This window comes from Callospermophilus lateralis, chromosome 1 (assembly GCF_048772815.1).
Source record: "Callospermophilus lateralis isolate mCalLat2 chromosome 1, mCalLat2.hap1, whole genome shotgun sequence".
Lineage (NCBI taxonomy): Eukaryota > Metazoa > Chordata > Mammalia > Rodentia > Sciuridae > Callospermophilus > Callospermophilus lateralis.
Genome location: NC_135305.1, coordinates 85,643,021 through 85,667,044, shown reverse-complemented (window position 1 = coordinate 85,667,044; position 24,024 = coordinate 85,643,021). Strand labels below are relative to the sequence as shown.

Genomic DNA, 24,024 nt, shown 5'->3' with positions numbered 1-24,024 from the left:
GAAGGGAGCCAGCTGAGCAGCTGAGAGCAGAAGGAGCAGCTATGCTGTCAGTGGGGGTGGGGGGGAGGCTGAGGGTTGGGGAGATGAGTGGGAGGGGATGTCACAATCCCAAATAAGATTAAAATCACCCAAGGCCATGTAGAATTTCATAATTAATTCCAATAAATTGTTTCCTTTGAAGTATTTTTTTTGAATGTAAGATGAAGAGAGTTAAAACTATGGCTAAATCTAGTTTTATTAATATCTGAACTCTGCCAATTTTATGTTTTAAACAAAAGCTAATGTCTTTGATTAGGAGGCTGGCTTATCATGATGATAACCATCCAGGGCACTCTGATTAGACTGCTGCCCTGAATCCCAAGGGATGGTGCTGAGATGGCAAATTACCAAATAAGTATCTTTCACTCAGATAACCTTACAAGCATGCATGCACTCTGAAGGAAATCACCTATTTGCTCCAAGCTACTAAAGGAAGAGCTAGAATTAAAAACAGTAAACCCAAAGGACTTTAGGGCTTTACAGACATCCTGTACCCTATATCCCAACTAAATATTTATATTCAAAGGAAAAGCATTGTTAGAATTCTTTCATTTTGAAGATTGATTTTCTATTTTAATTAAAAGGCACTGATACCTCACAACTTTCAATGCGGTTTCAGATAACAAAAGGGCTGAGTGTTCCCATTTCCGCAATGATCCTCCCAGTCCATCAGTGTTAACACTGGTCACAATGTAAGGTTTCTTTTTCATTCATATTGAAAGGATGAGAAATAGCCCTCAGTAGTTTCCAGATAGACAGGACAATCTACATGGAAAAAAACGTTCCATATGCACATGGTTAAAAATATGCTGAGTCTTACATAATTACTGTGTTGGAGAAAAGGCCATGGTAGAGCAATAGGTCAGATAACTACTGTGGTTTTCTCTTTGCAGCCTGAGATAATATAAAAATAATTACACACACAAACCAGATTTTCCAAACTGCTTATTTAGTTTCTAGGTCAGTATAGCTGGACAAATCCTCTGAAAGTTAAGTTTTACAACTGACCATGAATGGTTAGTTCACTTGTGTTACTTCTGTAAAATGTTGCATATATTTAGACGTTCAAGGGACTGTAATGTTTACTCCTCATTCTCTGGAGGTTTTCCCCTCTAATAAGTACTGTTCGAAAGAAGGAGCAGATCAAAAGCCATGCTCCTATAAAAGCTGAACCACATCTTCATTATCATGTAATTAAAACTTCAGGTATACAAATAAGCTCCAATCTACTTAAGACTCATTCCATCCAATAATGCAAACTTAGCATTTGCAATGTAATGTATTATTTTCATAAGTATAGCCAGCTCTATGATAACATGCTAATTTCCCCTTCATCCCAATTTAACCAATTTGTACACAAAAAAATGAAATTCAATTATTTGTCTCTGTAGAAGAAAAAAAAATGATACATCAATCAGCCCTTGTGGTCTCAGATATGTAAAGCATCCTCTATCTTGTGCCAACACAGACTTGAACTAGCTCACTGAGATGCTGACTGTTAAGGGAGAAGGCCCACACTGGCTGCAAGAACAGGAGAGTAGTGGCCACTTCCTCACCAAATGATAAGTTAAAGGGCAAAAAAGAAAGCAATGTATTTTGACAACAAATCCTTTTAAGATTTCCACAAAGAGACAAGAGATAGGAGACATGGTCAGTGGATTTCAAAATGGGCACATTTGCTCCATTAAGAAGAGAATGCAGTACATGCCATTTTTTGGCAGGCTGCCAGCCTTGTCAATTATCTCAATCCTAGTGAAGTCTTCAATCCTGGTGGGATTTCCACCTACCCAAGTATCCTCTACCAATTTCCCCAATCCTAATTGTCTTTTCCTTTTCCTAAGATATACTGCGGAGTCTCCATGTCTCTGGAAATTAATCACTATTTGAGAGATTAATTGGAATTTTAAGGCTATTAATTGTAATTTCCTCCTTTTCTCACATTTTCAATTTTGAGAGAAATCTACAAGGACTCTTTTAGCAACCAGAAGGTATATTTAGAAAAAAGAGAGAAGTTCCAGCTTCCTAAAAATAGCTGCTTCTCTGACATTTTGACTCTGGATTGTCAATCATCCCACCACCTAGAGAATTACTTAGGCTTCTTGCAAATTCCACCTGGAGATTTTTAAAAATTGGTTTACATAATAAGATTAATTAATTATAACTATTGAAATGTTAAATGACATCATTTCCACCCTTTAAAAGAACTCTTTCATATTCAGAATCAATCACTTGAGGAAGAGGAATAAAAAATTCAAAACCAAAAGACAGTAGCTAAAACTTTGTCCCATAGATTATGGTTCTTTCCAAGTTTTCTTTCCCTGGGGAGCTGAATTGGCCTATGACACAAAGACACAAACACATGCATGCATGCGACCACACCACACATAAATACACACACACACACACACACACACACACACACTAAGGATATAACTTTCCACCAGAAAAAATCCTTGCCCTGGAATGACATAGCAACAAGTATTTTAATTCTTGTTGTTAACCAGAAGTAAATGTCTCCTGGCACACCATAAACATAAAATTGTAACTCAACTACAAAAAAAAAAAAAAAAAGACCTCAGAAAACAGACTCAGACTTGCGTGCTGGTTTGAAAATGCTTTCCTCCTGGTACGAAATTATGTGACTAGAGGCCTGGCTCCAGGCTAAGCAAGACCCTTAATCAGGACATCCAGAAGGTCTCCCAAGACTGTGTCATTTATAGTACCAGAAAAAAAAAAAAAAATGGAAAACTGGGAATGCTTCATGGAGACAGAACTACTATGCCAGGAAAAGTGAATGGGTGACAGCCTCCCACTCTTCTTGTTCTCAATCTAGGGGTGGAGACCTGAGCCACTGTCTGTAAGTGTCCCCACGCAGAACCTCTGCTGGTGTCTAGGAGAGGGTGTAAATAACACAGAAGTGGTAGCAACAGAAGCAAGGAGTGTGAACAACAAGGATTTATGACTAACAATGACTGCACAATTCTACAATGCCTCACAAAGTGCACACTCACTCCCCAACTTGGGGCTGTGAACTCCTTTACAGTGAGGGCCGTGTCTCCATTCATTTAGTCATCCATCCAAAAAAAAATTTAAGAAGTGTGTGGCAGTCCTTCTGCCAGCAGCGAGAGACCTCAGGGTGGCTGCATTCATGGAGCAACAGTCCACTGGAGACAAACTCAGAATAAAGTTACAACAGGGATGCTTCATATCTCCTTATGCTCCTAGAGCCTAGCACCAGGGCTCCCAGCAACCAGAGAAAAGAGGGAAAGGAGGGAGAAAGCAAGGACGAGAAGAATAAGACCCAGGGTATTGCACCTCCCTGACAATTTTCATAGATAAGATATTTGGGTAATAAGTAAACAAGGGATAGCCAAGAGCAGATTAGTATATACCATGTATTCAAACGTAAAAATATTTATTTATCATCATCTGAAATTATAACTATTAAACATGTTCAGGGGGCTGGGGTCATGGCTCAGTGGTAGAGTGTTTGTCTGCTACATGTAAGTCACTGGGTTCAATCCTCAGCGCCACATAAAAATAAACAAATAAAATAAAGGTATTGTGTCCATCTAAAACTGAAAAAAAATTAAATTCAGAAATGACAACATTTTCAAAAATGTGACCCTTATCAAATAAGTCTGCAGTCAAAAATTTGTTAATAGAAATGAGGGCAGATACCACTAGAAGATGAGCACTCCAGTATTGATAAGGATCATGGGTTTGTGAAATAGAAGAGATAAAGAATTCTGTAAGAACTGAGCTTAACTTGAAGGTTCCTCCCATAGAGCGGATGTTGATTCAGAAAGGCTCTCCATCCTGGTACAGATGAGACTTTCTAGAAAAGTCAGGGTTTCAACACAGTTGCGACATATGGCCTGTGTTTGTCAGGTTTTCATCACTGTGACAAAATACCTGAGGAAAACAACTTGGAGACAGAAAGATTTATTTTGGCTCACAGTTCCACAGATTCCAGTCAGTAGTTGCTTGGACCCAACTCTGGGCTTGTGGTGAGGTAGAATGTCATGGCAGGGAAGGTGGAGTATGGCAAAGCTGCTCAGCTTGTGCTGCCTGCCATGAAGCAGAGAGAGCAGAGGAGAAGGGGCTGGAGAAAGATGTAGTCTCTAAGAACACTCCCTTCAATAGGTCCCACTTCCTAGAGTTTCCACCACCTCCCAATGGTCCAGTCAAATAATGAAACCATCAATGAACTAATCTATTGACGAGGTCAGAGCCTTCATGACCCAATCACTTCCCCAAAGCCCCACCTCTGAACACTGCTGCATTGAAGACAAAGCCTTCAACACATGAGACCCTGGGGAACATTTCAAATCCAAAAAAGGAGTGACAGGCTTAAGGCTAGGGGAGAAGTTACTCCAACTTCTATAGAGAAACACAAGTAAAATATTAACAAAAATGTGAGGGCTGCTGTGTGCCAGGATCCGTCCTAAGTCACTGGGATGGTACAAAGTTGAATAAGATCCATGACCTTATGCAAGGTATTTACTGTTTGATTAGTCAAGAGCCACAGAAAAGCAAGCCGTATTTCAGTATCAGTGAAAGTATTAAAAAAGAATCAGGATTGAACTGACTCGTTTTGAAGGATGGAAAGGCACCTGCTTCATCAGGGCTTTGGAAATATCCAGAAACACCGTCTACAGAAAAAGGGGAAAGAATGCACAACCACAGGTCCTCTCCAAGAAGGTCTCCTGAATTTCCCTTTGCAAACTAGTGAACAAAGACACTGCCAATCAGACTGACTGTGTGAGTGTGTGTCAACATCAGAGTAATACGGCATATTTTCTAAACTTAAAAAGGATTCCCTATATTTTAGAAATAAAATGAAACTGAAATATTTACAGATGAAATTATGCCAGGCCTGGGATTTGTGTCAAAATAATCCCAGGGATGGGGGTGACACCTGGCCATGATTTGATCACTGCTGAAGCTGAGTGATAAGAAACCGAGTAAGGGATGGAACATATCTGAAATTTTTCACACAAAAATTTTTCATAAAAAAGTTATTTGAAGTATGAATTGGGAATAAATAAATTACTGAATATGTGGAAGAAGAAAAAAATTATGAATGATCATGCAATATTATAGTGCTTTCATTGCAGCAAGTCAAACACAAAAATAAACTTCTTGAAAATCATTTTAACATATGACTACAAGATCTACATCAAATGCTGTATCTACCACAACTGTGCTTAGCACAAAGAAACTGAATCTACCATATCTCTGGGGTCTCAGGCCAATTTATAATCTGTTTTACAAAATGCTAGCCACTGCCCTATAGTGGATCCTGAAACCAACTTGCGGATCCTGATTTTTTTTTTTTAATTTCTTACATACATCACAATAGAGAAGTGCATTACCTTCACAATTTTTTTGCATTATAATTCTTAATACATCTTTATACCACAACTTATCAAATCTCTGTTTGTATATAAGGTATGTTGACACCAAATTCACATCTTTATACATGACTTTTGTATTATGATGACCGTCTCCTTCCACTATCCTTGCTATTCCCATTCTCCCTCCCTTTCCCTCCCACCCCTATTCCCTATCTAGAGATAATTTTCCACCCATGCTCTCCCTCCCTACCTCACTTTGAGTCACCCCCTTTATCCTGATTTTTAAATGAATAAGTATAAATACAATAGAAAAGACAATATCAGAAGCATCAAGTATGACAGGATAAGTGCTGTTCATAGAACTTGTGTTTCTATGTGTGCATGCACACACATGCACATGCACGCAGAATATGTATTTGGTTTACTCTCAATTATAAAATCCAGAGTGGGTCTTTCAGATCATGGCACTCTCTTCTAGAACTATCCAGGAATGCCGATCTCAGTGTAGAAACCCAAGTCCTTATGAGGGCCAGCAAGGCCCACCATGATTTGCCAGCCTCCTTCCTGTTCAGTCCCATGTACCTCCCTCACTCTGGCCCCATTGGCCTTGTTCCTATTCCTGGGACAATCCAGGTGTATTCTCACCTATTGCTCCCTCTGTCTGTAATGCTGTTTCACAGATATGGGCACTAGGGTTCGTTCCCTCTGAAATGTCACTTTCTCAGTAAAGCCTTCCCTGACCACACAACCTAAAATTCAGACCCCCCCTACCTGTGGTATTTCCTATCTCACTTTCTCATATTTTTCTCCATAGAATTTATCACCTTCTAATATACCAAAATGAATTATATACAGTACAATTATATATGAAGATGCATATACGTACTATAGTTTCTTAGTTTCTTTATTTACTATCTCTCTGTTTAAAAACTCCATGAGGCACAGAAATTTTGTCTATTTTATTCACGGCAGTAGTATCTATCACCTCTAGAAAATGGTTAATACTCATTAAATATACATTTAATGAATTGTGCATTTGTGTGAGTGAATGCGCCTTGAATTGTGATAGGAAATGTATTCCTTAGTATGAGTCATATTCCAAGAGGTTTATATGACACTGCCCTAGGGCATGCCTGGAATATCCCTGGGCTTACTTAGAGTGTGGGCTGAAGAGCAAATGCAAAGTGTGCACCCAACAGTCCCTTACATCTTACAGACTGGGTGCCAGGAGCAAATGATGCCCAGGGTAGCCACTATTTGAAATATGTGTATATGCAGAAGGGGACAGCTCCCTTGGGGGAACTACCACAGTATCTTATATTAGCAAAAGGAAATAGGCAGAATCAGAAAATTTTCAAAAACCCTTGCAGATGATCTAGTCCAACCTAATAATTCTACACATGAGCATCAAAGTTACAAAATGATAATGTCATTTGCCCCAGGGCTCAGAGAAAGTAAATGCTGAGATAGAACTATTATAGACTTGGTTCATGTGACTTTTAGCCCAGGAATCTTTACATCCCTTAGCCTGCCCTAAAAATGAGAAACACAAACCTGCTGTCCAAAAGCGGTTTGAGGCCTGTTCTCTTTTCTTTGCAAATAATCTAAGATTTTCTCTAGTTAGGTGCCAATCATCTATTCTACTGGAGCCTTGACAGTTTGCAGGGATCTCTGTTTTAAAAACAAAGAGCTGCTAATGATCACTACTTCTCCTAAATAAAAGCCTTAAAAATTCCTTGCCATAGCAACCAGAAGGGGTTGAATCATCTATTATTTTCCCCTGACTTTCTAACAATACAATTCCAGCTTGTGTCAGGCCCGTGGATGTTCCTCTGTCAAGAATCAAAACCTTTAACACACACTGTCCCGCTTTTCATTAGGACTAAAGAGTTTTTTCATTTTTTAATTAATGGACCTATATTTTTCCATAACTATACACAAAGCACTTCAAACCATCAAGCACTAACAAGTGAAAGCAACACATCAGTAAAAGCTGTCATTCACCTTAATTTGGTAGGGAAGTAGCTCACATTTTCAGGGAGTGATATTATTACAAAGGAAATGGCTGCAATAATCATTTGATCCTTGGCTAAGTTATACCAAGTCCTTTGATTGGGAGAAGAGATGTGTCTTAAAACTGTTTTTGTGGTGGCCTGTTTTAGTCAACTTTTTTACTGCTGTGACTAAAAGACCCGACCAGAACAATTTTAGGGGAGGAAAAATTTATTTGGGGGCTCCCAGTTTCAGAGATCTTAGTGCATGGACAACAGGCTCCATTCCTTGGGGCTCAGGGTGAGGCAGGACATCATGGTGGAAGAGTATGGCAGAGGGAAGTGGCTCACATGATGATCAGAAAGCAGAAAAAGGTGTCTCCACTTGCCAGATACAAATATATACCCCAAAGCCACGTCCCTAATGCCCCTCTTACTCCAGCCACACCCCACCTGGCTCAGTTAATCCCACCAGGGCATTAATTCACTGATTGGGTTAAGGCTCTATAATCTGATCATTTCCCCTCTGAACCCTCTCACACTGTCTCAGGACACCTCACATCGAAACCATAGCATGGCCTTAAGAGATTCCAAGGTCTGAGGACATTCATGACCTACCTGTGGAAGACATTTCTGTACCTCTTTTCCCTCCTTCTTAACAGAACCCTGTTCTGTCCAATTCCCACTCCTTCACCAAAGGCTGACCCATCCCCATTCCAGGAAGAGATCATGGCTGCATGAAGTGCATCATGGGAATCCTATTTCCTTACCAGTGATTGGTTCATATCTAAGTATATGACAAAGCTATAGCCAATGAGGCAAGGGGAAGTTTGCTGGAGAGAAGATGTTTCTGAGAGTTTTCTCATTTTCCACAGAGAGAGGAGGAAAAGAGTATCCCTTTTCTGTTTCTAGTTTTGATGCCAGGGATTGTTGTTGCCATCCTGACATCATAAGGAGAGGGAGAGACTGAGGACAAAGCTTACCCACCAAGACAGCAGAGCTGGGAGAACTCAAAGAAGCAGAGAGAGCAAGATGCCGGCTCTCAGAACCATGCTACCTGGGCACTTCCAATTAGGATTTTCTGTGTTTGCAGCTGAAACCTAACCCATAGAATAATTGCAGCCTCGTCAGGAAGTGGGGAGGTAGTTACACATGTTGCTGTTAGCCAGAGGAAAAAGTTTGAATGGATGACAGATTCCAGGAACACTGATTCTTTTATTACAGATAGCTTAGCCTGTGACATTAAATTAGGAGGAGGAGCAGGGCACCGTGGTGCACGCCTGTAATCCCAGCAGCTTGGGGCGCTGAGATAGGAGGATCACTAGTTCAAAGCCAGCCTCAGCAATGCCAAGACACTAAGCAACTCGGTGAGACCCTGTCTCTGAATAAAATACAAAATAGGGCTGAGGGTGTGGTCAAGTGACCTGAGTTCAATCCCTGGTACCAAAAAGAAAAAAGAAAGAAAGAAAATCTTAGGAAGATTAAGGCAGAGGCCAGCACAGGGCATAATACCTGTCCCATGAGTGTGATTGGAGACCAGGGACCGTCGATTTCATCCAAGGAAGGACAAAGAACAACAAATCTACTGTAGCCTGTACTTTATTTCCTCCTCTGGATGCCAGGAAAATACTCTGAATGGGACATTAAGAACTAAGGAAGAAATGTCAGTGCCTGCTTTGTCTTCACACACCTTTGAATGGACATTTATTTGTACTTGGTGGGGGAGGCTATCTCAGTTGTCCCATGAGGACAAAGAAGGAGGACAGGTGGTGAAGAGCATAAAGGAAAGTAAGCCACAGAGAGGCCACAGAAGATTGAAGCCTGTCCAAGAAAGAGGCCTCCCAGGGACTCTGTTCCCAAAGACACCAGTCTTACTTCCATTAGCACCATGCCAGAGCCAATCTCTGTCCAACCAACAGAAAGACAATCTTGCACTAAGAGTCACTAAACACGAGGGAAGAGGAAACTTCTAGCAACCTGGCATTTGGAATCAGCAGGTGTTTAAAAGAAGCTTATTAGTTGGAGTCATTAGAGTATACTGTATGTTGGTGTACAAATTTTTATATTTGTACTAATTCATATTTTAGATCTGATCAAGTGCATTTTTCTCTACTTGTTAGGTAGAAAAGTAAACACTATCAGAACATCTGAGACAGCTTCACCTGTGTAGTATTTTGTCTTTCTAACAAAGTATTCATAGTACTGTGATCTGGGTGATCAAAGTGTATCAGCTCTTTGATTAGAAACAACAAAAGAGCCAGTAGACGATATCCTTGGAAATGTCTGCACGGGCACCCGTTTGGTGGGGGCATCAGGAGGCAGCAACAGATGCATCACTGTATTAATAATCAGGAGCACCAGGGACATAGTGGAAACACTTGATTTCTGGATGACCCTTCTACTATGAGGGCATAAGAGTTGTACCCAGGGTTTGGAAAGCTGGATAAAAATGCAATTAACTAGTCATGAGAAATGCACTAATTGCTTTGTCCGGCATCAGCAGAGGAGACCTGCTGTCCTTGCTCATTCTTAAATCAGAAAGAGAATGCCACGGACCTTGGAGGTTGCAGGAAGGGAGACATTTGTGCAGTTAAGGCTGAACTGACCTTGGGAACCAGCCATAGAGAGCAAGTCCCTTTGTGCCCCTATGTGACCATCAGAGGAGATCGGCAGCTGGCAGTAGGAAAAAGATAAACGTGGAAATAAAAATGGGAAGAAATATTTAGATTTGATCCAATGAAGTGCATTTTTCCTCTACTTGCTTAAGATAAAAGTAAACACGACCAGAACAGTTGAGACAGACACACCTGGGTAGTATTTCAGCCTAGCAAAGCAGACTGGGTGCTACAGAGATGAAGTGTTGATGACGTTGGTGATATTCTCAGTGAGTAGGACAGAAATGTCTCCTGTCTGATTATAGGCACCCAGTCCAGGACCAACTCGACTCAAGGGGTTTTTTTCCCCCAATCCGCTGGTCTTATAATCATTTTGCCTTATTCTTACTATATCCATTTTTGGCATTTCTTTTAAAATATTTTTTTATTGTGGATGGACACAATATCTTAATTTTGTTTATTTATTTCTTTTGTGGTGCTGAGGATCAAACCCAGTGCTTCATGTGTGCAACACAAGCGCTCTACCACTGAGCTACAGCCCCAGCCTGGCATTTTGTAAAGTAAGTTTCGAAGGGATATAATTCATATACTCCACAATTCATATGTTTAAATGTGAACAATTTGATGACTTTTAATATTATATATATATATATATATATATATATATATATATAAAATAGTGCAACCATTACCACAAACAGATCAAATTAATTAACTCAAAAAGAAACCCATGTCCATTGGCAGTCAGTCACTCCCTATTTCTCTTCAATCCTCCTAACCCCAGGTGGTGGGGGAAACCTAATCTATTTTCTGTTTTCATGATTTGCCTATCCTACAGGTTTCATATAAGCAACAACACACAATACTCAGTCTTTTATGACTGGGTTCTTTCATTTAGCATAATATTTTCCAGGTTCATCCCTGTTGTAGCATGTAAATTACATCAGTTGTAAAATATTTCTCTGCAGTCTTCTGTGTGGAACTCTACTTTGGCTACCTAAGTTTCCTAAGGGTCCACTGTTTACTTCTGAAATGGGCTTGTGAGCTGCAAATCAAATTAGGAAGTCCTGATACAGCAAAGATCATGTGATTTTGTTGGGAGTCTATTGCCACTAAGTGAAAAAATACATGAATTTCCTTTGTTAAAAAAAATTCTGAAAACCATTGAAGGTATGTAGCTAAAATGAACCCATGAGAGGGTCTTCGCAGAGCTGATTTGCAGACAAAAGGAAAACAAGGGGCTACAGTGGCACTGCTATGACACAGCACTTGGCATACAGATGTACTCACTCGCCCAGCATCTAGTTACTGAGTGCTGACTGCATGTCAGACCCTGTTGCAAAGCACTGAGGACTCAGCACCAAATAAAGCAAACATAGCTGCTTTTGTGGAGTGTGTGTTTTAGTGATATGTGACAAAATTATTTTTAAAAGAAAAGCAAGAGGGCTGGGGATGTGGCTCAAGTGGTAGCGCGCTCGCCTGGCATGCGTGCGACCCGGGTTCAATCCTCAGCACCACATACAAACAAATATGTTGGGTCTGCCGAAAACTGAAAAATAAATATTGAAATTCTCTCTCTCTCTCTTAAAAAAAAAAAAAGAAAAAAGAAAAGCAAGAGAATAAGAACGTTGAAGGGAGTGGTTACCTTTGGAGGGAGGAAATAAAAAAAGATGAGGAAAGGAAGGGAGAAGAGTACAGAGGAAAATTCAAGGATAGGTAATCTTCCTAACTTGGGTGGTGGCTTGCTTGTGATTTTTTGCTATGCTTTATGATTTGCATGTCCATGATGGATATTCTTTTGCACATTCAGACTGTTCCCTGATTTAATGATTTTTCACTTTATGATGGTGCAAAAGCAGTGCATGCAGAAGAAACTGCACTTCAAATGTTGAGTTTCAGTCTTACACTGGACTAAAAGTGGGCAATAGGTACTCTGTCGTGATGCTGAGCTGGGACAGTGAGCCACAGCTCTCAGTCAACCACTTTACCATGCAATCCCAGTGACTTGGAAAGCTGAGGCAAGAGGAGCACAAGTTTGAGGCCAGTCTTGGCAACTTAGTGAGTCCATGTTGCTAAGTTATGATGTGTGGTTGATCAGGTGTATTTGATGCATTTTCAACTCAGGCTATTTAAAATTTACAATAAGTTTATTGAGAGTAATCTCATCATAAATGGAGGAGAATGTGTATTGATTTATATAAATTTTAATTTTAAAAAAGAGCCACTCCTCTAGAAGGGAAAGTATAAATATCAGTGTCCCAAGCTAATCTAAAATATCACTGGGATTGTGAGACACATACCACCTTCTTACAGTGTAGGAAAATTCTCAACTAGTGAAATTGCACTTCAAGATTTTAAAAGGCTATTAAAGAGCAGGGTGGGGGGCTGGGGTTGTGATTCAGTGGTGGAGTGCTTGCCTAGCATGTGGGAGGCACTGGGTTTGATTCTTAGCACCAGCACTGAAAATAAATAAATAGGCAAGCAAGGTGATGTATTGAGGGAAATTTTTTCAGATATCTGAGAAGATCATGATCTCTGAATGATTATCATCCCCTAGGAAAGGAATCTACAAAGCATCTTCTTAGAATGTGAACCACTTGAAACCTGAGATTTTTATATTTTGTTTTCATATTTCAATGTTCAAGTTTCTTTCACACACATTTACACCTCTGATTCTTAGGAACAAGTGGAAACTCAGAGAGGTCCAGGTTAACAGGGCTAGCTGGTACTAATGCTTGGACCAGATCTCCGACTTCCAAATTCTTGTCACTCAATGCCACTCTTGAAGTTCACGATCCAGATGAAACCACGTTTATTTACAAACCCAAAAATGGATGTTAGAAACAAGTTTCAGAGAGCTAAATTTAAAGCTATAGAAAGAAATACCAATCCATTCAATGGGGAGAGAATGGGTGGAACTCGTTACTATAGAAGGCACACAGATGAAACTCCAGATGGATGCGACCATGTCTCCAGGAACTCCTGAATGGCAGCTTTACACACAGCTAGTTAAGAAAGTAACATTCAGTAGGGCATCTCTTCCCTGAAAGGCTGCTGTGCATTATTGCAAAATACCCCTACTGCTATCACTGGGGTTAGAATACAGAACCAAATAGGTATATGGCAATCATTTTATTCTTGGGACAAATGACATTCTAACTTGAAATCGTGTCTTACATGTGCATTTACCTAGGATTTGCTGTGGTCATTCTTAATATGAATTAATTATTTCAGCAGCATTTACAAAGCCCCTACCAATTGCTTTTCCTTCTGAGGAAGAATTCATATTTAGGAAAAAAGACACATGGGTTAGTTTGACTCTGTGAAAACCAGCATAGGGTTCCCATGTGGCCAAAGTTCAGTCCTAGGGCATAATTCCAGAGGGAAAAAAAATGTTTGTGCCTTGGTCACTGAGTACCTTCAACCCCAGATATTGCTTATGAGGGAGATAGCGGAGAAGACACCTGGCTGGAAACAACCAGAAACTAACTCAAAGGGCACACACTGAGGGAGACAGAATTGTGCACTCTTTGCATATGCAAGCCAGGAGATAGTATTATTTACCTAATAAACATGGTTTAATGTTTTCACTGTCTGTGGGGACCAGCAATGTAAAATAAAATGGCTAATTTTCCTATAATAAAGTGAATTTAAATGAGCAACTTAAATCAATATTAGGCAGCCAAATTATGTGTATTAATATCTACACATCATTAACATAATCCCAAGTGGATTCTTTCATTACTAAAAGTAATGCTAGGCTTGACTTTCATTTCCCTTGATATTAATGTGTAGATATGATACAAATTCAGTTAGAAATAACTTTTGTTTGAAATCTAATCCACTTCCACTCTCTGTGTTTATATAGATACACCGAAACACACACATACAGACATAACCATACGTGTGCACACACATACAGATTTACAGTAGAACACCTTGTGCAAAGGCTAGCAAACAAGAGTTTTCTACACAAGAAGAGAGAAAAATGTGTCCCTTGTTTCCTCAATTCCTTTCCAACTTCAGAGCATTGCAGGATTTCTCTGGAAGGAGTAGTGTACATAAATCTAAAGTCTGGAATTATAACAATCGAAAACAAAACAACAAAAAGCAAAATTTGTCTAAACAGAAATCTGACAAATGTCCCAAACTGTCCCTCTCTATGGCACATCATTTCAAAAATCAATGTAAGATTCAGGATCTGAGAATTAAGGCTCAAGTGCCTTTGGACAGAGGATGAGTTTCTGGCTTGCAAAGTATGCAAGGCTGCAACCATAGGGCCACTGGGCAGTGAGTTAGCAGGTTGGGTCTGGTGGATTCTGTAATGAACGCTACAGCATCCTCACTGGACTCATCTAGACCACTGCTGTCCAGTACAAAGATAATGTGAGCCACATGTAATTTCAAATATTCTAGTAGTTACATTAAACATATAAAAATAAAATAAAATTAGTCTGGTGCAGTGGTGCACACCTGTAATCCCAGTGATTCAAGAGGCTAAAGTAAGAGGATCACAAGCTCAAGGCCAATCTCAACAACACAGTAAGACCCTCTCTCAAAATAAAAATAAAATAAAAAATAAAAAAGGCTGAAAATGCTGTTCACTGTACAATGTCCCTGGGTTCAATTCCTAGTACCAAAAATTTTAAAATAGGGGCTGAGCTATATAGCTCAGGGGCAAAGTGCTTGCCTGGCACATGTGAGGCACTGGGTTCAATCCTTAGCACCATATAAAAATAAACAAATGAAATAAAGGCATTCTATCCATTTACAACTACAATTTTTTTTTAATTTTAAATAAAGTAAAATTAGTTTTAAAATTCATTTCATTTAGTCTAAATATTTCCACATATATTCAAAATCTTAAAAAGTTATTAGCAAGATATTTTGATTTCTTTGTGTTTGTTTTTACTATCTTTGAGCCCTGTATTTTACACTTCAGCACATCTCAATTTAGACTGGTCACATTTCAAGGATCAACAGCTGCACGTGGCTGCCACATTGGACAGGGAAATTTAGGTCTTGAGAATCAGGCCCTTGTAGGTCAATGCTGCAGAAGACTTATTCCCAAAGCCATGTCCTTGCTTCCTATTTGTTTACTGTCCCATTATAGTCTCTCAGATTTATTCCTTGGAAGCAAAATCATTAAACAAAAGGCATTTTACTTTGCAAGTGTGGCATTTTATGTGAAATAAGGAAGTGCTAGGTTTCCCTTCCTTGAAACTCAGCCAGTACTATAGGGGCATGGAGGGCAACGATGGGTGTGATGAAATATAGGAATTGGACCTCTGATGAGAAAAGAATTGCCTAAGATTATCACCCCAGTGATTCTGTGATTCATACTGCCTTACATCTGTGATCTGAGTTCATGCCAATAAAGAATAAGCCACACATGCCAGTCTTCCTGACTCCAGTGGCCTCAACATCCACCTCTTTCTTGACAGTTGTTTGACACTTTAAAGATATCTTCCACCTTTACACCTTTACACTTTGTTGTACTTGAAGATGGTAGAAGAAGTTCAAGGAGGAGAACTACTTCCTTTTCTCAGGAACTGTCATGTTCCTGCATCTTATTTGCATACATTTTCTCCCAATTAAATGAGCTTAAAATTCCAAAAGCCAACTTTATTTTCTAAAAAAAAAAAATCAATGCATTCACTTTGCCCTGTATGTGGGCCTTTTGTCAAAGCAAAATACTTCTAGCCAAACTGTTCGCTGATGGCCAGGTTGGTAGAAAATCTCTTTTAAATAACATGCTTGTATGTGCCATAGCAACCTCAGTCCACACATTCACAATTTTCCTATTTTCTTTATGATGTTTTGGAAGAGTTACAATTGTAAGATCCAAACTTTTTCTGGACATGGACACGTTTTTCCTTTTGGAGGGTGAAATTACAACTCACTGGGTTTATTTCAAGAAGAAATTGAGTTACCATTAGGGAAACAGCAGACCCTTTTTTTTTTTTTTTTTTTAACTTGAATCAAGCCTCAAGACTAGAGGAGTTTTACAGACATTTAATTATTGTTCCAAGCATCATTCTCCAGCTTTCATTCCAAAGTTTCCCTCAAAGTTATAAAACAAATGACATTTTCTTAAAGTCAGTTTGTGAAATTAATGAAATATAAGCTAAAGAGCAAAAGGAACAAACACTGAAATAAGAGAGCCTTTGATCAATCCTTAGCTTATTCATTTTGCTTAGGTCTCTGTCTTAAAAACTACACCAGTGCTGTCCCACAGAATTTTCTTCCCAGTGATAAAAATGTTCTATATCTGCATAGTCCAATATGGTAGCCATCGGCCATGTGTGCTGTTGAGCACTCACACTCACGGTGTACCTAATGCAAAGAAAGAACTGATTTTCTTTCTTTTTTTTAATTTAAATGTAAGTAGCCTCCTGTGGCTAGTGGCTCTAGTTGTAGACACAGAGCTCTATAGTTGGGGTAGGCTTGGCTCACTTAAATCTCTGTGCCTCCATAGGCACAACAGCTTTAAGATCTAAGACCCATTTAAAACACAAGGCACTTTATGACTTCTGTTTAGAAAGTATTAAATAATTAAACAGAACAGCCTTCATGAATCCAGACAGGGGAAAAAAAATTCGCAACGAATTCTCTAAGGATGATGCTACTCTCTGGGGTAAGCCAGGAAGGAGGTTGGAGAACTGATGTTATGGGAGCCTGGGACCCGGATGACAGCTCTGGCTCTAGCTCCACCAGCAACTAGCTGAGAGGCACTGGAGGGTCCTGAGTGTCTGGGATCCTGATCTTACTTACACAGTGTTAAAATCTATTAAACAACATCCTCCTCATTCTAGACCTATCGGTCTAGCTTGTATTAAGGATGAAGGAAATTTAAACATTGGTTGATTTAAAATAATACTTTTATGCTGTTAATGTTATACTGCAAAAGGGGTGAGAGTGTGTGATGTTAGCAGGCCAAACATCAGAAATAACGTGATGCTGTAATTCTGCCATACTGTATTCAAAGATAAACTCCCCCAAAGGTGTATGATTAATTATAAATGAGGAAGAAAGCAGGTTATTTGCACAAGCAGCTGGTGGCTGGCTTACCGGAGGTGCACAGCAGGAAGTTTTCTCACCTCGTGAAAATGCTCCTATCCCAGGATTTGTGCCTTAGACCCCAGTGGACAGTCACAGAGGTCCCTAGCAGATCTGACAGCCTCTAGGGTCAGCACATATCTAATACAAGCTGGTTTACTCTAGCTATGGAGGCTTTAAATAAACCTTTGCATTTATTAGCAACTTTGAGACACACGTCAGTGTTTTATGTCACAGGTGCCCATCTTGACCTTATGACCTGAATCCATGTGTACTTCCTTTCCCACATGCCAAATGGAAGGAGAGACAGCAAGGTGCTTCATGGTTTGGAAATGTTCACAACAAAGTAAACCAAATGCAAAATTTATGAAAACATCCCTAAACAGAAAACAGACAAATAACAGCTTGGGGGTAGGGAAAAAGAAAGGAGGAAAAGAAAGAGGGAGAGGAAGAAGCAAAGGAAGAGAGAAAGGAAAGGGGAAAGGAAAGAGGGAAGAGAAAAAAAGGGAAAATTAAAAGGAAAGAGATATGGAAGGAAGAAAGGAAAGAAAAGAGGAAAGGAAAGAAATAGAGAAAGAAAGTGAAGAGAAACTCATTTGTTTTCAAAATTAAATGACATTTCAGAAGTCATGTGATGCAAATGCACTCATAAAAGATAAATGACCAGGAGGTGATAGGTGGGTGCTATTAATCATAAGCCTATCTAACATTAGGTCCGTTTTTCTTTCTCCGTATCTGTCTTGGCAGGAATCTGGATCTTCTGGCAGAAAACTCTATTCTAAAACATACCAATGTGATACTGCTTGTGTACAGGTTTTCCAAACCAAATGTCCACTTATTTTCACTATTGGGCACAAACAGGAGACCCTACGGAGCAGCAGACGGCCCTCAGCAGGGCTCACACTCAGGCCAGGCCCCAGGTAGCAGGCCACAGAACACAATGTCCAGACGAACCATACACAGATTGGCCTTGGAAAATACCTGGTGTTGGCATCCCTCAAAAGTGGAACAAATGACAGATTCATCCAATACACTTCATAGGATTAGTTGGGGCGGGGGGATCCACATTTCAGCAAAATACATACATCAGTAGGCCCCTTGTCAAACACTGCAAATATGCTACATTGTGTTAGCTCTCCACCACTGTGATAAAACACCTGAAACAAATCAACTTAAAGGAGGAAAGAATTAATTTGGCTCCCAGTTTCAGAAGTTCTAGTCCACGGTCACTTGGCCTCATTGCTTTTGCACCTACAGTAATGCAGAACATTATGGTGGGCCACATGTGACAGAAAAGGTCCATTTACCTCTTGGTGGGGAAGCAAAGAGAGAGGAAGGGGTCAAGGTCCTTCAAAGCCACACCCCCCAATGACTTAACTTCCTTCTCCAGGCCCCATCTCCTAAAGTTTCTGTCATCCGCCTATAGCACCACCCTAAGGATCAAGCCTTTATCAGGTAGCCTTTGGAGGGTGTTTAAGATTCAAACCAAAGGGGCTGGGGCGAGGTCTCAGTGGCAGAGAGATTGTCTAGCATGTGTGAAGCGCTGGGTTCCATCCTCTGCATCACATAAAAATAAATAAATAAAGTTATGGGTCCATCTGCAACTAAAAAATAATTTAAAAGAAAGAGTCAAACCTTAACAAATACACTCAAAACAAGTATTTTTACTTCTCAGATTCTGTATTCCTGGATTCATCTGAGTTACTACAAATTGACAGTGAAGGCACGAAAATGAGGTATGGAAAGATCAGCAGCAAAATAAGGACCAATGATCCTCATCTGAGTGAGTGATTTCTCTCTCAGGGTTAATTTTTAACTTTGCAATGTTATTTGCAATGCTTTAAATCAGAATTTTTGTGCACATGATTTAAAATTAAAAAAAAAAAAAGGTAATCAAGTCTTCCTGCCAATCTATGTAATTGTGAAACTTAGTTTCCAACAGTTATCATTAAAACAAAGGTAAAGCAATTTCTTTCACACATAGTTGAATATTCCAGAAGAAAACTTCTGGAGAATCCATAGCCCCAAACGAGAACTTCTCAGTGTGAGTGTCTGTTTCAGTGATATGGTTTTATAGTACTGGACCCACTGAGTTTCTAATTACACATACACAAGTCTTTTCAGAATTACTATAGTTTAGTTTTGCCTTCTGCATTAGGAATATGGAAGACTTGTCACTGGTCACAACCTATCATTTCTAGGGTCAATGCCAGTATGACCACAGAAAATAGCATTATTTACCTGGCCCCCAATACTGCTGTATAAATCCATATAAATAAATTAAATACCTCAATCCATTCAGGAATGTTCTTTTCCCAATTAATGTTTTGATGACTTTGCACACAATGTTGAGTTTTACCTTTTTCCATTTGCATTTTAATTTAAAAAGTCTGCATCAACTTCATTGTTATAATATTGTGTACCTGTGTTTTCAAAATCTTAACTTCTTATCCTGGGGGCCTTTTTAATATTTAATATTCTACCTTGTTCAGTTACTGGGAATATTTCATTTACTTATTACTTTGCTTGGGTTCATTTTTTTCTTGACTCAGTGAAATGATCCATTTGACAATCACATCACTAATGCCCCCAAAGTTCCTATTTCAATTATAAAAGCAAATGTAACCCATGATTATTAAGAAAACTGTTTTGCAAATCATCCATTGTTTATTTCAGAGTATAATCAAGTACCACAGGCAAGATTAAAAGCTTAAGGATAAGGACTTTTCTTTCTCTCTCTCTCTCTCTCTCTCTCTCTCTCTCTCTTTTTTTTTTTTTTTTTTTTTTTTTTGCAATAATGAAAGCAATCAAACCTTCCTGCCAATCTAGGTGATTGTGCAATTGAATTACCAACAGTTATCATTAAAACAAAGGCACAGCAATTTCTCTTATATCTAATTGAATATTCCAGAAGAAAATTTCTGAAGAGTTCTCAAAATATATTTTTAAATTAATTTTAACCCGATTACTTCATTTGTTATCTCTCGGTTGGTAATGCGGAATAAACGACACACTTGGGTGATGTAGTTAAACAACAGCAATCGAGAGACTATCCTCAGCAAAATCAGATGATTTTGAGCTTAATACTGAGTAAATTATTAGAGCTGTACTCTTTGTACAAGCACAACCAAACCTAAAGCTCCTGCAGCCTTTTCTCTAAGAAAAGCTTAGCCATGTTGAGATCCCCTCAGCCTGTGTTGGATACTACAGAATCAACTGTTCCTTTTCTAGTGCTCTATGGCCCAACTATGTCCTGGGGCTTCCTCTTCCATGGAACCCACTGCTACCTGAGCAGAAAGAAAGCCTCCTGCATCAGCAGTAGCATTAACTGATCCAGCAACTCTGTGCATGCTGTTGCCTATGGGCCAATCATCATGACTGCCAGGCAAGAGTACCCCCCTCCAAAGGAAAAGGATCAAAGCCCTAAGGAACCTGAATAAGGCCATGAACTTCCCCATATCCAGGCTTTTGCCTAAGCTCTTCCCTCTTCAGAAATGCCTTTCCCTCTATTGGTATGGAAAACCCTACTCATCCTTCAAGGCCCGATTCATATGTCACCCTCAATGGCTGCTCCAAACTGAGGCAATCAGTTCCTTCCCCTCTACTCTGCTCCACAAAATTGACTTGATTGAACTGGAACATAGGTTGTTCTTTGTTAGCCCATCTCTGTTGCCCATGGTAAGGGGAAGAATCTTATTCATCTTTCCAGACCAAACACTCAAAACTATGCCTGAAACCTAAAAGAGGCTCAATAAATGCTTGTATAAGCCCAAAACTCAAGATCAAATTTAGCTTACGATGGAAGAAGCAGATTTCAGGTGTATTGGACTCATTTCTGCATCCAAAGTCTAAGACAATGAGCACCCTCTTTTTCTCTCTCAAAAGACAGGAGTTTTTTGCACCAAGGACTTAATAAGTACCAACCCTCCTACTAAATACTCTACACTCCTTATCTGAATCCCCCCTTATCTGAAACTCCCGTTAAATAGCCCTATTAATAGTATTAGCCTCATTTATGGAAGAGAAAACTGAGGCTCAAACAAGATACCGCCAAGCTACCCAGCTGGTCAATGGTGGAGCCAAAAATCAAAGACCAGAATATTCCAGAATATCAGATATTCCAGAATATCAGAGCTAAAAGGAATCCTAGAATTATCTTCCTCACTTAACCTCTTTGACGCTGAGGATTATACAGGACTACCAGGCACATAGTAGGCCCTGGAATATGCTGATTAATAGGTTGATGAAGTTGCCTTATTTTTCAGATTCTGGCCTCTGCCGGAGAGAACACAGCTGCTGAGACAAGCAGGCTCTATTCTTTCCTGCCCAACACCTCTCACAGGTGTGAATTGCTTGCATCCTCTGAATTATTCATGATCCACACAATGGTAAGTGTGCTTAAGAAGAACTATAATTCTGTATTTCTCAAGACAAAGTGCCTCATGCATTGGTGAATGAGCCAATATACAGGATAGGTTGATTCACACCAAATAACAAATCCATGTCCACTTTTCTGAATTTCAGCTTTCATGCAATTTCTTAGTTTCTGCTAGAATTAAAAACAGTGATACAAAAAGCAGCAAAAAGAACCATCCGAAGCATCCCTACCCTATCTGCAAAGCAATTTCCATCATCCAAAGCTTATAGTGTATTGCCTTAAATCAACATATTCTTCCAAGGGCTGGGTTAGGATTTTCAATCAGGTTTCTTAAGCTATTTAAAGATCTGAAAATTCTGATGCCACAGCATCTGCAATTTATGCCACCAGTAAATCACATGATAGTACTATCTTCCTTGTCCTTCCTCCATTCTTCTTTCTCTTTGCCACCTCTCCTCCACCAGTTCACTTTTGAGTGGACAGCTTTCTGAGAGGGAGAACCATATGCTAATAGGAAGCCAACATCACTGTATTTTAAATTCAATGTTAGTCAACCAAAATGAATTGAAGAGCAGCAGCAGTGGTTTGAGGGTACTAAAAATAAGCTGTAGCATTTGCTGAGTTCTCAGAATTAAAACCACAGGCGGTCAACTTGTTGCTGCTCTTAATAAGATATGACTGTTCTGCCCCATTGGCTGCTACTACCAGAAACTTGAACTATATGATACAACTAACAATACTGTTTTATATTAGTTGGCAGTGATAGATAAAGGAAGTGCCATTTCCCTGGAACTGAACTTGCCAAGAAAGATAGCAGATGGCTTTCTAGAGATCACCTTGTGCCACCTCACAATTGCACCTTAGTTAAACTCACCTTTCATTTATGATTTAATTAGTTACACATCTAGGGATGTGGTTCCCTTTATGCCTGGCCTGCTGCTCAAGACCTTTAAAAAGGATATTTCTTCCTGAGAGTTTAATTTTGCGGTAATATAAAGGAAAACAATATGACATAATACAATATTACTATATTGAGTATTTCCGATAGGACTTTGAGATCTTGACCCTTGAATATCTTATACCACGCTAAATGTCTTATCGGCTATTCCTTTAGGGTTTGTTATTAAAGTTTTCAATGACCAGAGAGGTAGAGGAATTCTGCCTAATGCATCACTCTGATTAGAAACCTGTCATACTCAGAAACCAGTGGGGCTGCTTCTATTGATTCCTACTCCTTCGGATTCATTAGCAATTTTTTTCTCTTCAATTAGACCTGCTGATCAACCACAGAAAAGCTGAAAGAAGCCCTCCCTTTGCCCAGCCACACTTAAAAGGGGGTTGGGATACACCTTGAAAGTGAAATTACAAAGTATTATTGAGAAAATGTCTAAGAAGTAACACAGGAAATTTTTACACACACACACACGCACACACACACTTGTAAACGTGCCAAGAGTCAGAGGCTGGGCTGGACCTCCCTTCCCCTCGCCCACTTGAATCAGGACCAGAAAGGCACAATCTCTTTATTGCTACTATCTCAAACCCATGCACCAAGCGAGTGTCTTCACGGAGCTAATTTCTGAAACAAACAAAGAAAACCAAGTCTGCGAGGAGCGAGGGTCTGCTCCCCTCTGCTTCAGATTTGGGTATCCAAGGTAGCGGGCGCAGCACCGCAAACAGGTCTGGGCGCCCAGTTTCGCCCTAACCCTTCCCCGCCCCGCCAGCCCCCGCTCCAGCTGCGCCAGAAAGTGAGAGCCTGCCCTGCTCCTTTTGCCGCTCGCCCGCTGCGCCCCAAGCCCCTACACTCGGGCGCCCGTACACTAAGGGAGCCACTGCTCTCCCACCTCTTCGCTGTCAGATATCAGGCGACGAGGTGCTATGGGCACCCAGCTGCTGACAAACCAAACAAGTGTCACACTGGACGCCTGCCCCGACTCCCAGTGAGAGGGCAGGATGGCCACAGGTAGGCTTTCTCCACCCTGGGGTGCAGGGTGCAAGACCCCGCGCGGCAACCGCGCCCGACGAGTTGAAACTCACCGGAGGATACCGAGGAGCCGGACAGGCTAGAGTTGCTGGACGCTGCCATCTCCCCGCGCCCCGCGCGTCTCTGCTCGCTCAGCCCCGGTGCGGGCGCCACTGCCGCTGCCCTTGCCCGGCTGCTCGCAGTCTCCTCGGCCCCCAGCCCATGGCAAAGTCCTGGGGACGCGCAGAAAGCACCAGCCTCCGGACTCTGCCTGCACTTCCTGCTCCACCAGATGACGCGCTGCTGCCGCCGCTATTTATTTGTGGTTTCCGTCCCTCTCCGCGCCTTTGCACGTTTTTCTCCGGGTGTCGGGGGCTAGATGGGAGCCTAGGGAGGCCGAGGGGCGGCTGGGGCAGTTGATCTTGGCTCTAGCCGAGTCTCACTGCCGTCCACGCTTCCCCGTGCGCTGTTGGGACCAGGGCGCCCGGGCGGCCCCGAGCCGCCCCGCCAGCTCCCCGCACCCTCCCCTGGGCTCCCGCCTTCCCGGCCGCACTTCGAGCAGACCGGGCAAAGGCGGCGGGAGACAGACAGACAGAGCGACCTCCCCCTTCTCCCTCCG

General features: G+C 40.7%; 1 protein-coding gene across 1 annotated transcript in view; it reads right to left on the bottom strand.

Moving 5' to 3' along the window:
* The window catches only part of Chn2 (chimerin 2), a 264,189-nt gene extending 240,566 nt beyond the window's left edge, over positions 1 to 23,623 (bottom strand). The window contains exon 1 of the mRNA XM_076863644.2: positions 23,480 to 23,623. Coding sequence (XP_076719759.1) covers positions 23,480 to 23,528 — 49 coding nt within the window. The 5' untranslated portion in view covers positions 23,529 to 23,623. The remainder of the gene's footprint in view (positions 1 to 23,479) is intronic.
* Positions 23,624 to 24,024: the final 401 nt, after the last annotated feature.